General features: G+C 35.9%; 2 protein-coding genes across 4 annotated transcripts in view; one reads left to right on the top strand and one right to left on the bottom strand.

The window, feature by feature from the left end:
• CENPP (centromere protein P) overlaps positions 1-16235 on the top strand; it is a 310225-nt gene that overhangs the window by 83350 nt on the left and 210640 nt on the right. The window lies entirely within an intron of this gene.
• OMD (osteomodulin) lies at positions 3780-5801 on the bottom strand. Its single transcript, XM_074958212.1, has 2 exons — positions 4862-5801; positions 3780-4090 (listed from the first exon to the last, which is right to left on the bottom strand). Exons 1-2 carry the CDS (start codon positions 5799-5801, stop codon positions 3780-3782), a joined length of 1251 nt encoding a protein of 416 aa, XP_074814313.1.

Consider the following 16235-nt stretch of genomic DNA (forward strand, 5'->3'; position numbering starts at 1 on the left):
TTTTAGAAGGACTTAAAAAGGATCTGAATGTTTTTATGACTAAAGGAAAGAATGGAGACTGTAAAAATAAGTTAGCATTTTTTTTTACTGCAACAGTGTTCACGAACAATTGTAATGTAGACGAGGCAAATTTCTATATTAGTCATTTTTGCTTCTAGTTTTAAGAACTTTGTTCTGATAAAAACATTGTTTGAAAATTTCATGGTTTTGATTTAATTGATTCAACACATTTAACTATGACTACAGGTTATCAATATTTCTAAAAATACACCATAATAAAGTCAAACTTGCTGTACTGTTGAGTAATAATGAAAAATAACTACCCTAGCCATTATAAATCTTAATGTATTTTACAAAGTTGGTAAAGTATCATCATCCCCCTTTATGTGGTTGAAATGAATAAACCATAAATCTGCAAAGTGACTTGCCCAAAGCTAGAAGCAGAGCCCAGATCTCTTGGTTCCTAGTCACATGTATCTTCCGCATCATGCAACCGCTTCCTTCAGTTACTAGAGTGAAACCTGTAGAAGCAACCCTGTGATGGCTTTTATTATTTGTTGACTGTTATAACAGGTAGCATTGTAATGCAGATTTCATTTTACACTTTCATTTTAGCTGTGTTTTTCTTTTGAAAATAAACTCACATAACCATCTGAACAAACTAAAACACTGTATCAGAAGCAGAAGTCAGTTGTTTGAATACTACTTTTAGACGTTTCTTTTGCAGTCATTTGTGAGTAAACAAAAACTTTTCTTTCCTGGCCATCTTTTCTGGTTGTTAACTATACATGTCATGTTTCTGGATATGTCACTGGGTTGCCACAAAATCTAGTGTAATATATAGTGGGAAAAAAAGAAGAATGCTTGAAGGGACTACAAATTTAATAGTTGTGAAGACAGAAATAAAATTAGCAGGTGATCATAGGAACATATTTAAGTGTATATATTCTTGAGAGAAGAAGCATGTGCTAATACTGAGAAGCCATGTCAACATGTTATTACTATAAAGTTAATAATCAATCTCTTGAATTTGTAGTATCCAGCTATGCACACTTTTTAATATCCAAAATTCAGTTTTTATTTGTTGGATTTACTGTAGGTATAAAACACAAAATTGAAACTAAGATTTATGTTAGTCTTAAAGTGTCAGCAGTTTGAGGAAGCATGTACAATGTTTCTAACTATGTTATATTTAAGTGGTCTTAATGTTAGATTTAAAAAAATGGCTGCCTAAATTGAGACTCTCATGTTTTAATAGTCTAAATTTATAATGTATACAGAAAAAGAGAAAAGTCATGATACACAGTGTTTTCCAGAAGTTAGTAAGCTATATGTTTATGTTAATATGTCCTTTAAAATAATTCAAAAATATGTAATGTTGGCAAATTTTTAATCCTAGATTTAAAGAATTTATTGTATGCAGATTTTTTTCTATATGACTTCAAAAGAGCTTTTTAGGTTGACAAATATATTAAGAAAGGCAATAACAAAGGAAGACAATTGTTATGCTATTAATCTGTGTGGTTACCATGAAGATGAAAGGGGCAATTATCAGGTGTAAATTTTTAACAGTGAGAGGAATTAACCATTGGAACAGTTTGCAAAGGTTGTGGTGGATTCTCCATCACTGACTATTTTTAAACAAGACTGGATTTTTTTTCTAAAATATGTGCCCTAGGAATTATTTTTGGGAAGTTCTATGGGTTTGTTTTATAGGAGGTCAGATTCGGTGATCGCAATAGTCCTTCCTGGCCTTGGAATCTGTGGATCTTTTCCTGTGAAGTCTGAGTGGTTTTGGTTGATTTTCAAGATCTTTTCATCTTATGAATGAAGAGAATAGAGGGGTGAAAAATTGATATTTTGATTTAAAATGCCTGAAAATTAGTCTTAAATGTAGATTTTAATAAGTTTTGTTTCTTTGTAAACAATAAAAATTGTTGTTCTTTAATAAACATGACATCCCAGAATATACACAATTGTATTTGGATTTTTTTGTAAAGTAATGTTGTCCTGCGTCATTGGTGTAGTATTTCTGTTATCTTAATTCAGAAGATCTTGTGGAATTAGATGCTGCTTTGTAAAGTGTACAGTTCTGCACTCATGTCTTTCTTGTTCTGATGGCAAGTTATCCATAACAGAAGAAAGGGTTTCTCAGGAAATTAGGGATAGATTTAGCAAAGTAGAAGATCCAAATGAATAAAGATGAAAAAGCATCTCATAATATTCTTAAGTATTCTACCTTACATAATCACAATTAATCAGTTTCGTCAGAGATAATGTACAAAACTCCCCATGGCAAAAGCATGTATATTTGATATTTGTAAGATGGATGTCTGAAAGTAGCTCAAGGTCTACGTCAGTTTGGGAATAAAGTAACACTGATATACCAGAGTCCAACACACAAATTTCATCACCTATGTAGAGGGAGACCCTACATTTGTATTCAAAGTGCCTAAAATACAACAAAAAGCATGAAATCATTAATTTTATTAAAATAATTTGAAATAATGGAGGGGTAGAACATAAATGTTTTTGCTGTATTGATTTTTCTTAAGTAACAAGCAAAAACATATCTCAAAGACCTGGACACTGTATCACTGGATGCCCACAAAAACTGATCAACTAAAGCCTGTTTTTATAGAGGAGTTGCACTGGTAGATTTACAAGCAGAAGATATTTGGTATCTTTATACAATTCATAGGGCACTGTAAAAACAAACAACAAAAAAAAGTAGAAGATTTAAATTTTCTAAAGTATTAGAACAAATATGCGCATTGTGCATCCAGTTGAAAATGAAACTACAGACACATGGCATATGAAAGCACAGAGTTGTCTGAAAAATTAAAAAGGCATAAAAACACTCAGCTGCATGGTTTAAACAGGGCTGAAAGTAAACGTCTTTTTTTGTCCAATGAGCATAGCATTATTCTTATTTAGTTAGTTTTAGTGTATATTTTAACCACCAGTGCTGCTTTTCTAAAGGATGATTTGTAAAAATTTCCTGTGTCACCCAGGATACATTCTCTTACGAAACAAAAGCCAGTTTTCTGCAAGTACTGTTTAAAAGAACAAAATATGTAATATGTGCTTTTGCATGTATAATGGCACAGAAAGTAAAATAACATTATTTGTTCATGTATGAAAAAAAGGAATAAGGAATAAAACCTATATCAATAGTTATTGTGCAAGCTAGATCGGAAAGTATTTGTTTTTTTTACGTCTGTTTAATGTTGCTATGTTTTATACGATAGCTATTTAATGAGTCTTCTCTCTAATTCTAATGTTGCAATACTGCATTAAATTCAAACTTTATTAAGAAACTACTCGTGCATGTTCCTTTGAATTTAGATGATACAGATACTGCACAAATGATGCAGACCAGTTTCACAGTTAAGGCCCTAAACATTTTTCTCAGATTAAGAGCATTTTTATTCTTTCAGTTATGTTAAACCAAAACCACTAAGTATATATTTAAAATTAATATCAACACAAATATATGCAAAAAGTTTAGTCCAAATTGCAAAATTAACATAACCAAGTTCTCTTCCGAGTTGGAATGTGAGTGAGAGGGAAAGGGTAATGATTGGTACAGTCAAGGATTACTTCACTCAACTAATAATTAGTTGCCTGGAAAAGGTTAGAAAGCACTGTTGTATATACTTGGAATCTGATCTAACCACTATTGTTTACATAGTTCATATTGCTCATAACTCCCTTTTAGTGCCCCAAATTATTCACCTCTTTTATATATACTTTACTTGTACTTTATAATTACTGCCTTAAAAGTAAGGATGAAAGTAGTCATCTTCTCTTTCTCCTTCTTCATGACCATCTTCCATTTCGTGACCATCTTCTGCTTCATCATATTCTTCTGGTGTTAAAAATCTGCGGACAACTGGAGTTCTCAGTTGTGTTGATTGGTTGACACTTCCTTTTTGTTCACCATAATAAATAATGCGTATGTGGGGAAAGCAGAAGAATGCATATGTGCTTATTGGAGCTGTAAGCTTATTTTGGTCCATCCGAATATAGGTTAAATGATTGATATTCCTTGGATCAATTGAAGGACACATCAGAGTAATATTTACAACTGTAAAAGAGTGAAAAATATTAGTTTAAACATTGAAAATATTAAGAGAACTCGAATTTCTTTAAAATCCACTTTTTTTCATAGCTAGAAACAGGCATAATATCCACCCATGTAACTGATGAAAAATATTGCTATCATCCCGCCTCTTGACTTAAGTTAGAGTTCCAGATATGGAAAAACCAATAACGGAAATAGCTTTTGATCAAGTAGAAGTGGGAAGGTTTGTGGTGTTAAAATGGCCTAAAATAGATTATTTTAATGTAAGGGAAATGTACTAATAGTGGCCTCTTTCTATATAAATGTTTATCAAATGCCTTTGCTACAAACAAGTTTTAAACAATAAGCTAGACTTGTTAGTTGATTTTTATTAGAGGAAGCTGGAGCAGTCTGACAGAGAGCCTGCTTGGAGGTGATAGGAAGATAGCAGAAGTACAAATCTTCTGAAATGTTTCTTCCATTGAGAGTCCAAGATAATTAACAATTCAGAGCATTCCTTGGGTAAGCTGCAGAACTAGGGCTACTATTGAGCCTTATGCCCCGACTGATGGGACCCTCAAAGAAGGGCAGGATGAGGTAACCTGCATCACAGCAAAGCAGAAACCTCTTTGTGTCAGCAAGACTGAATATAGCCCAGTAGTGTTGGTGTTGGGTTGAGGTTAAAAGTCAGTAAGTTTTTGAGTAATAAGCAGAAAAATTATGCAAAAGAAAAAATGTTATAGATATAGAAATACTTCTCTCATTTTTATAAAGGACTAATAATAATCAACGTACATTCAATGTCATTGTCTTCAATATACAAATGCTGTAGACTTCTTGGAATATAGAATGCTTGCTTCAGCTTGTTGTGTCCAACATTGAGTTCTACAAGGTTGGAAAGGTTAAAAACATTATATGGGACTTCCTGCAGGTTGTTGTGTGACATTCTTAGAGCAGTTATTTTTGGAAGTCTATTGAAATAGTTTTCTGGAATGTAAGAAATTGAGTTATTTTCGAGGGAGAGATATATAAGTGAAAATGGGAGATCAGGAGGCATAGTCTGTAACCTGTTGTTGCATAGGTTGATCTGCAATAGATTTTTCAGATTTGAAAAGTATTTTCCTTTGAGTAGGGAGTCATCAAGATAGTTATTGCAGAGATCAAGTATGGTCACATTTACTAACCCTTGTAGGGCATTTCCAGGTAATCTGGAAATCTCATTGAAACTGAGAAAGAGTTGTTCTAGAGAGCTGGGAAGAGGAAATGGAAATTCATCCAATTTATTGTGTTCTAAGTGAAGTTGCACAAGATTTGAAAGTTTGGCAAAAACACCATGGTCAATCATATGAGATTTAATTTTGTTATGGCTAAGGTTAATTTCTCTCAAGGCAGTGGCATTAACAAAAGATTCTGCAGTTACAGCTTTAATGTCATTATGCTGAAGATAGAGTTGTTGGATGTGGGAAGGAATATGTGGTATCATCTTAAGTTTTCGATGGTCACAGTACATTGATAATGGAAAAGTTGGTGGGCAAAAGCATTCTTGAGCACACTTGGCTGGAGTAGGAAAATGAGGAACTACATATTCTACACTAGGATTAAAATGAAAAATAGGTGAGTATTCATCATCTGGCTCTTGGTCATATTCATCCTCAAAATCATAACCTTCATGCTGACAAAAGACCATAGCTCCAAATAGAAGAGGGATAATTGATAGTTGACATAGAAACCCCATTTTTTTTGTTTTTCTGTAGTACCCTGTTGAAAAGAAGAAACAAAATTCATAAATAGATGAAACCATATTTAAATTCCAATATAAGAAAAAAAATAACTATTTTTTAAATGAGGAGAAAATAATTATTGCAGGAAACATAAAAATTTAGTTTGTATAATTACCACCAAAAATTATTATTCTTTCAATTCTGTATTTTCTAAGGCACCTATTAACGTGGACTTCAAACAAGTGAATTGCAATCTTTCCATATTTTTTCCCCTCTCTGGGGCCCAAATCCTAAAGCTGAGGTCAAGCGTGGTGCTAGAGGGTTGTATACCAATTGTGGGAGGGAAAAATTTTCATCCTCCTCTTTTTCACTCTACAGATTGCACAGACATAGTGTGGGGGAGAGGGGCTTTATGCCCACTATTGCAGCCTGAGGCTATGTCTACATTACTGCTGGATTGATGCTCCAGAGATTGATGCACTGGGGGGTCAATTTAGCGGGTCTAGTGAAGAGCCACTCAATCGACGGCAGAGCACTTTCCGGTCGACCCCAGTACTCCACCCCGTAACAAGAAGGGTAAGGTAAGTCGATGGGAGAGTGTCTCCCGTTGACCCAGCACTGTATAGACACCGCAGTAAGTCAACCTAACCTATGTCGACTCCAGTTACGTTATTCACGTAGCTGGAGTTGCGTAACTTCGGTCAACTTACTGCAGTAGTGGCAACATAGCCTGAGAGTTGCACTGGAGTCCATGGGCGCTGCATTCCTTTCAAGGTGAACAGGGGCATTTGCTAATGGAGGCACAAGCCACAGCCCTAAAATTCCACTTTAAAGTGATGTCGGTAGAGTTTCTATGGAGTACAGTAAACATCCTGATGCTCTAACTAGTTCCACAGACTGCTGGGTTTCCTATGCTTGTTGGAGTCTGTGGGCAGTTTTTACTCCACAATCTGAATGAGGGAATGGGCATGCAATATAAATAATTAAGAAAATACAATTATGTCTAATACCATCTTGGTAGTTTTTAGCTAACTGCTAACTTTTAAAAAGGAAAACCTAACTTTTCATAGGCTGAGGAATGCTCAAAGATGGTGAAAGATAGTAAATTTAAAACAAACATTTCTTTTATGGAATAAGCAGGCAATCTGTAAAAAGAACAGGAGTAGTTGTGGCACCTTAGAAACTAACAAATTTATTAGAGCATAAGCTTTTGTGTGCAATCCACTGTGAGAGTTTTGAGACAAATATTGGCTATATTTTAAGACTATATATCTTAATTGCTATGAAAAACATTTACAGCTATGTTAGAAGAATACTGCTTCAGGTTGTCAACTAACCACCCGTCAAGAAGGAATTTCCCCCCTCACATGTAGCACAGTGTAAATTAATTCAAATAATAATACCAAGCTCTGAAATAGCACTTTTCAACCATAGATCTCAAAGTGGTTTACAGAGGAGGTCAATATCATTATCCCCATTTTACAGACAGGGAAACAGAGGAACAAAGAGAAGTGACTTGTCCAAAGTCACCTAGTAGACCAGTGCTAGAGCCAGGAAAAGAACTCAGATCTCCTGAGTCCCAGTCTAGTGCTCTATCCACTACACCACACTGCCTCCAATTAGCTATGGTTAAAATTTTCAAACTTCTATGATTCCATATATACGCATTTAAATAAGTAGCCTGATTCTAGAGGTGCTGAGTAGTCGCACCTTCAATTGGGAAATTAGGATGCTGGGTACGTGTCAAGACTGGACTTTAAACAGCTTTCTGGTGACCATCTCACTGCACAATAACTCAAGGTCTTCAGCTGCAATTCTGTACTGCTTCTGGATAAGATACAGAACCTTTTCATATTATTACATGCAGCAAAAGTTTCATAGCATCATTTCCAGGTAACTTGGAATTCTGTATAATGCGGAATCCATCCTGACCCCAGTTGGAGGCTAATGTTGGATGCTACCAGGCATTGTGGTAGCAGGCATTTTTTTTTCCTTCAGTTCACTCAAACAAATCGTGAAAGTTAGAGATGAAAATACTATTAAATCATCCAGTCCATTTCTGTATAAATTCAGAATGGTTTGCAAAGGCACAGTTCCTGCTGTGCTCTCCAGTCTAGTTGTAAAAGCCCTGAGTTAAGGATTTTTCACCACTTGGAAAAACTATCCCTGAGCCTTATCTGTGAAGATCTCAGGAAGATTTTGATCACACAAATAAAGGCTGCGCACAAGGGAGGCAATTACATGTGCAGCCTTATTTCTGGCATCTCCTAACTTTTAAGTGGTTGATTTTGCAACATTAATGTTATAACGTACTATAATTTGTAATGTAATTTCATAATTTTTGGAAGAAACTTAAAAACTGAAAAAACAAAAATTTCATCATATTGACCTTCAACTTGGGTCCTCTGGAGGGTTGGCGTCTTTAGATTAACAGTGGAGCTGTGTACTTGAGTAAATTTTAGCAGTAGAAGGTCATTACCATCTGTGTGGGTCTGCCACTAGTGTGGGATGGAGACATTTTGCCAGCAGCAGATGAATGTTGACAACTCAAGAATAATGGGTTAAATTCTGAGTTTTTGAGGTGTCTGTGTTCTAATGGTCACAGACATTCTTGCCCCGGACTCATAGAATATCAGGGTTGGAAGGGACCTCAGGAGTTCACCTAGTCCAACCCCCTGTTCAAAGCAGGACCAATCCCCAACTAAATCATCCCAGCCAGGGCTTTGTCAAGCCTGACCTTAAAAACTTCTAAGGAAGGAGATTCCACCACCTCCCTAGGTAACGCATTCCAGTGTTTCACCACCCTCCTAGTGAAAAAGTTTTTCCTAATATCCAACCTAAACCTCCCTCACTGCAACTTGAGACCATTACTCCTCGTTCTGTCATCTGCTACCACTGAGAACAGTCTAGATTCATCCTCTTTGGAACCCCCTTTCAGGTAGTTGAAAGCAGCTATCAAATCCCCCCTCATTCTTCTCTTCTGCAGACTAAACAATCCCAGTTCCCTCAGCCTCTCCTCATAAGTCATGTGTTCCAGTCCCCTAATCATTTTTGTTGCCCTCCGCTGGACGCTTTCCAATTTATCCACATCCTTCTTGTAGTGTGGGGCCCAAAACTGGACACAGTACTCCAGATGAGGCCTCACCAATGTCAAATAGAGGGGAACAATCACGTCCCTCGATCTGCTGGCAATGCCCCTACATATACATCCCAAAATGCCATTGGCCTTCTTGGCAACAAGGGCACACTGTTGACTCATATCCAGCTTCTAGTCCACTGTAACCCCTAGGTCCTTTTCTGCAGAACTGCTGCCTAGCCATTCGGTCCCTAGTCTGTAGCGGTGCATGGGATTCTTCCGTCCTAAGTGCAGAACTCTGCACTTGTCCTTGTTAAACCTCATCCGATTTCTTTTGGCCCAATCCTCTAATTTATCTAGGGCAATCTGTATCCTATCCCTACCCTCCAGCGTATCTACCTCTCCTCCCAGTTTAGTGTCATCTGCAAACTTGCTGAGGGTGCAATCCACACCATCTTCCAGCTCATTTATGAAGATATTGAACAAAACCGGCCCAAGGACCAACCCTTGGGGCACTCCACTTGATACTGTCTGCCGACTAGACATGGAGCCATTGATCACTACCTGTTGAGCCCGACAATCTAGCCAACTTTCTCCTCACTGAAGAGTATTTTCACAGTATTTTCCACTGAATGCATCCGATGAAGTGAGCTGTAGCTCACGAAAGCTTATGCTCAAATAAATTGGTTTGTCTCTAAGGTGCCACAAGTACTCCTTTTCTTTTAGTTTAAGACAGGGCACTGATAAATTGGGTTTAAACTGTGAAACTGGGGAAAATAAAATTATTATTTGAAAATACTAATGAAAATAACTGAAATATATTTAACAATTTGATAATAGCTTTGCAGTATATGTAATATTTATATAATACTGAAAACTGAAATGAGTCATGAGATGTATAATTTCCTTGAGAAAATACCAAACCAAAATGTAAACAGACTAGGCTGTCAAGGAATTTAAAAAATTAATTGCGATTAAAAAAAATCATGATTAATCATGCTGATAAACAATAATAGAATACCATTTCTTTGAATATTTTGGTTGTTTTCTACATTTTCAAATATATTGATTTCAGTTACAACACAGAATACAAAGTGTACAGTGCTCACTTTATTTTTTATTACAAATATTTGCACTGTAAAAACAAAAGAAATAGTATTTTTCAATTCATCTAATAGAAGTACTGTAGTGCAGTCACTTTATCATGAAAGTTGAACTTACAAATGTAGAATTATGTACAAAAAATAACTGCATTCAAAAATAAAACTGTCTAAATCTTTAGAGCCTACAAGTCCACTCAGTCCTACTTCCTGTTTAGCCAATCCCTCAGACAAACAAGTTTGTTCATATTTTCAAGAGATAATGCTGCCCATTTCTTATTTACAGTGTCACCTGAAAGTGAGAACAGGCGTTCACATGGCACTGTTGTAGCTGGCGTCGCAAGATATTTACGTGCCAGATGCTCTAAAGATTCATATGTCCCTTCATGCTTCAACCGCCATTCCGGAGGATATATGTTCATGCTGATGACGGGTTCTGCTCGACAACGATCCAAAGCAGGGAAGACTAATGCATATTCATTTTAATCATTTGAGTCAGATACTACAAGAAGAAGGTTAATTTTATTTTTTGGTGGTTCAGGTTCTGTAGTTTCCGCATCGGATTGTTGCTCTTTTAAGACTCCTGGAAGCATTCGCCACACCTCATCCCTCTCAGATTTTGGAAGGTACTTCAGATTCTTAAACCTTGGGTCAAGTGCTGTAGCTATCTTTAGCAATCTTACATTATTACCTTCTTTGCGTTTTGTCATATCTGCAGTGAAAGTGTTCTTAAAACAAACGTGCTGGGTCATCATCCGAGACGGTTATAACATGAAATATATGGCAGAATGAAGGTAAAACAGAGCAGGAGACATACAATTCTCCCCCAAGGAGTTCAGTCACAAATTTAATTAACGAATTAGTTTTTGAACGAGCATCATCAGCACAGAAGCATGTCCTCTGGAATGGTCGCTGAAGCATGAAGGGGCATACGAATGTTTAGCATATCTGGCATGTAAATACTTGTCATGCCAGCTACAAAAGTGCCATGTGAACGTCTGTTCTCACTTTCAGATGACATTGTAAATAAGAGGCGGGCAGTATTATCTCCCATAAATGTAAACAAACTTTGTCTTAGTGATTGGCTGAACAAGAGGTAGGACTGAATGGACTTGTAGGCTCTGACATTGTACGTTGTTTTGTTTTTGTGTGCAGCTATATAACCCCAAACAATCTACATATGTAAGTTGCACTTTCACGATAAAGAAATTGCACTAAGTACTTGTATGAAGTGAATTGAAAAATATTATTTCTTTTATCATTTTTACAGTGCAAATATTTGTAATAAAAATATGAAGTGAGCACTGTACACTGTATTCCGTGTTGTGATTTAAATCTATATATTTGAAAATGTAGAAAAAGTCCAAAAATATTTAATAAATTTCAATTGGCAATCTATTGTTTAACACCCATTGTTTCATGTTCTCTATGTATATAAATCTCCCCACTGTATTTTCCACTGAATGCGTCCGATGAAGTGAGCTGTAGCTCACGAAAACTTATGCTCAAATAAATTTGTTAGTCTCTGAGGTGCCAGAAGTATTCCTTTTCTGTTGTTTAACAGTGCGATTAAAATTGCGATTAATTTTTTTGAGTTAATTGCATGAGTTAACTGCGATTAATCAACAGCCCTAATACAGACATTCCAGAGTTCAGTATTATATTATATATATTAGCATGACACCTACAGCAGTTTTACTTTTTATTTGTACAAACCTAAATTAATCTCTAAATCTATTGCCTTATGTGACCACAATTGGAATATGTAATTAAAAAAGTATAATATGGAGTGCATTAATGAAACAGTTTTTAAAATAGAAAATGTCTTGAACTGGGACTAACTAGTTTTTCCACGGGCAATAGAAACCATGTTTTTGCCCTGGTAAAAACTACCTCTAGTAAATCGCATGCCATTCTTGGTTAAAACGGAAAATACCACAATCTGTGTGCATCAAACCAATTTAATTGCTCAAAACTCTATAATTAAACATTTTCAATCCAGTTTACCAGGAGATTTGACTTTTTTGAGGTATAGTCACCTGTAAAGTTTAAAGTTTTTTTCTGTCCTTCCCTACCTGCCTGTTGATGAATTAAAATTTTTATAGTGATAAATTATTGTCCTGCTGAAACCATCTGAGCAATAATGTAACACAAATAACCACAGGAATAAAAGATCTGTCTAGGCCATATTTTATGGATAGTAAGGAAGGAAGGAAGGCAAAGCAGAGAAAAAATAAATAAATTTGGCAGTAAAGAGGCTTTGAGCCATGTCAGCAGCTACAAAAACTGTTGATGTCACAAGTCACTATGGGGATTTCCCAGACATAGTTAAGTAATAATTATAATTACCTCAATAATAATTTCAGGGTTTGTTTAGTATTATCAGTTAGAGTCTAAAAAAGAATGAAGAACTGATACATCTAAAAGTTGCAGAAGGCGTTAGTTGTATCTTCAACATCTTTTGAATCTTTTGAAGTCAGTCAAAGTTCTTGCTGCTCTTCATATTCCTGGGAAGCTGTGGAGTCCAGAAAAAATTTTCACCTTATCAAAACTGAGAAAATGTGCTACTATCCAGTTCAAGTCACATTCTTGCAGGTTAAAAGATTTCAATCTGTGCTCCAGTACTTGAAAATTCTAAGCAATGAAAGAATTACTTTAAAGTCTATTATTTTGAGATCCCCATAACTCATGAACATTTGTGCTTGCTTGAACAATAATATTGCAGATATATAGATGAATCAATTGTTGAATAAATTATCAAATTTGAGACAAATCGTAGTTGAAGGGGTATTGAATGGATGATGCTTGAAAGAGAATTGCCAATCCATTCTAAATATACCTGATGTGTGGTGGTGTTAAAAGCTAACGGCTTTGGTTAGTAGTCTGGTTAGTAGTTAGATATGTGACCAACTGAAAATACCTGAAGCTCTTGTCTTTCTACTTCTCTTTGATAGCCGTGATGGGGATAACCAGATTTTTTCAAAGTGAGATTGTCCTGGAGAGGTGGAAAGAACGATGGTTTAATTAGGTCACAACTTTATTACTTAACTCATCTGAGAACTACCCAGCAATAATTAGTACACTGCAGGTTATGCTTCCCTAATCATTTTGATCCAGTGAAAGGCTGCTCTTTCATCACTGGGACCCCATTGCCCTTCTCTTGTACAAGGGTTAAGGGGCTGTGGAAATGGGGTTGTCTCCTTGCTATAACAGACTTTAGGAACCTCAACTCCATTTCCCAGCTTTTTTAGGGGATGCCTTCCCCGAAGTCCACTTCCAATTCTGGTTTTTCAGGGAACCAGACCATGTACAGAATGAGTACTTGCATTGGACACCTGACACTTGCTGTATTGTGACAACTTGAACCTTCCCTCCTGACCTACACCACTGGGTGCCTAGGCTGCTATGGGGAAGGCAAGAAACCCCACCCATCCTAAAACATGCAACGGTGAGGGAACATTTCCTTCCCAGTACCAAAAAAGGCAACTAGAGCAGTGCCCATTGCAGACCAAAAAAACTTGGTCCTTCTCTGATCCCTGGATGGGATCACTGATGTGAAAGAGGTCTCAGGCTGGAGGTATACGGTTCATATACCCTCTCCCAGATATACAGGTTTCAGTGGTTTACCTGAATCCTGCCAGCTTGCCCACCATTTCAGGTGATATCTTTCTCCCCTCTCAGCCTCTCCTTTTGGAGTTGAGAGAGGGGACCCTTAAAGGCCCACTGCTCTCTTCCTACCAGGCCAGACAAAGTCCCCCTAGTCATGAGGTGACGGGTTACATTCATGAGACCTTACTGACAGTGTAGTAGTGCATGCTGTCTTCTCTTCCTTCTTCATCCATCACTTACTAATGGATTTCCAAAACAATATTTGATTACATTCAGCCTTTTTTCTTTAGTGCTCCTCTCACCCAAAACAGTTGCTAGCCGTCTTTTTGCCTTTTCCTTTTCTGCCTGGTTTTCAGGAGGAGGGAAGTCTAGTCCATTCTCTCTACTCTCACTGTAGCTGCTGGATGAAAGAAAGTTAACACCACATCCCTTTCTCTCTTTCCTCAGCTTTTCTCCTGTTATGAGGAGGGCCTCTCACATATCTTCACTCTAGAGTTTAAGTGATTTCCCTGCATGACTCGTATGTTTTCTTCACACAGAAAACATCCTGCTATAAAGTGCTTCCAGTGTTCAGCTGATATTTTACCAGCTTTACAATGTGCCTTTAAGACTGCACACAATTTTAAAAAACAAAATGTTTCAAAAACACTTTTATAAATTGTGTGAAAATAGCTAAAATATTTGTATGAAATAGATAAAAGCTGAGAAATAAACACTTGCTATTAAATAACTGAAGGTATTGTTTATGGAAAATGGTTGAGTATTGGTACAACACGTGTTAGATTATCTTCTTTTGCTGCTAGTTGATGATTATTTGATTTCTACTTTCATCTAGACAAAGCAGATAATTATAACTGTGATATGAACCAAAAGTGCACCTTAAGAAAGGGACACAGTTACTTTATTTTTTGTTTTTTTAGGGTGAATGAGGAAAGTCGTTCTGGATAAATGACCATGATTGTTTTATTGCATTAGATCCTAAGCAGTCAAAAAATGAGTCTAGCCCCCAAATTATGAGACTGACTTGAAAATAATGAGAGTTTTTTTAAAAAAAGTTTTTTACTTGCCTTCTAGCTTTTGAGCCTTTAGAGTGCACTTTTTTTCATGTTTTCAAGTTTTCTTTGCAACCAGGAGGGGTAGACGTAAAAAAATTAAAGATAAGACTTTCATGCAATATCATGATTCCAGTATTGGGGACTTAAAAAATTATATATCATGATAAAATCATGAAAGTTGTCAACACTGGAAATAGCTTGCAAGAAGAAAAGTATAAATCCTATGTACTTTATTATTAGATATACTATAACTATTTGAAGCAGTCACTGTACCACACTAATTGCCAAAGATTATGGTGAACTACATAGGTACGTGAAATCTTATTTGAAAAAAAATCCTGAGGGGTTGATTTTGTGATTAATAAAAATTAATAAAAAATAATTCAATTTAAAACTTACTTTATTGATCCAGTTTGTAAATTGTTTTTTGTTGTTTAAAAGTTTTTGATGTAAGTCTATGAATATGATGGATTGATGGAGTAACTGCACTTTATCACGAAAGCTAAATGAAGCACATACACACACTTGAAACATGCGCCACGTAAAGATATATTGAAATTACTTTGAAGACATGCAACTTAAATTATAATTCCATACCTGATTAAATTTTTCTCTAGTTCCCAGACAATGGTTGTGTTGCAAATCCTCTAGAGATAACAAAATACTCAAGATCTGATATGATGCTCTTAAAATCTACAATGGAAAAGGACTCTGTCGTTTTGAATTGTAGTGAAGCACTGGACTTGAAGTATAATTTGCTATAGAAGATTGCAGGGTAGATTAAAATTGTGTGTTCCTTTTTGTTGCACAAACTATCTTGGATACAAATAAGGCTATATTTTGTGATGCTGGTCAAGTTTATGGGGTTTGATCTCATTCTCTTTACTTTTGGTTTGAGGTATGGTAGGAATTTCCTTAACATGAAGGGTAAATAGGGGATTAAATTTAACATCATGTACTGAAAGCTTTTTCAGTGATCATGCCAAACACTTTTTTCCCTTTTTTTCCTGTTTGTTTACTGTTTGGAAAGTCCAATAAAATTAGACTGGAATCTAGTGTTTCCTACCCAAATTTGCTAATTTTATTACAATTAAGGTTCCATGAACATTTTATTACCAATTTATTTTACAGTCAGATTGCAATGCAATAGAAAAAGATGTACTTCAAGCTGAAACTTAGTGTTGGCTTGAAGGTGACTTATTTTCTTAAATCACCAATGGTTTGAGTTTAAGTCACAATGATTGTAATATATGAAATGTGGCCTTACTGACTATCTCTATTCAAATCCTGAGAGTTGGTTAGATTTTCAGTCTGTATTCTGATATGAAATCTCAAACACAAAGAAATTGTTTTTTAGTATTGCATAATGTATTGGGGGTTATTTACTGTTTATTTTTTTGTTAACTCAGAAACTGCTGATTCGAATCAGCAGAGGTCTGTACTCTGCAAGATACTCACATATAACCACCCTGAGAAACTTCAAGATGCAGAGAAACAAGTTGTTCTATGGATATCATAACTACCTAAAGAAGTAGGGTAGATCACCATGGGTGAACTCTGAACTGGCAATCAGGAATGGGAGGGGCCCTGATTTTAATGTAAGCCCGA

This window comes from Natator depressus, chromosome 7, assembly GCF_965152275.1.
Source record: "Natator depressus isolate rNatDep1 chromosome 7, rNatDep2.hap1, whole genome shotgun sequence".
Classification (NCBI taxonomy): domain Eukaryota; kingdom Metazoa; phylum Chordata; order Testudines; family Cheloniidae; genus Natator; species Natator depressus.

Bases quoted from the DNA above. Each gene is read 5' to 3' on its own strand.
- OMD (XM_074958212.1), bottom strand. From the start codon at position 5,801: ATGGGGTTTCTATGTCAACTATCAATTATCCCTCTTCTATTTGGAGCT. The intron at 4,091-4,861 runs GTACGTTGATTA...ACTCTTTTACAG, and splicing joins TGAAGACAATGACATTGAAT to TTGTAAATATTACTCTGATG.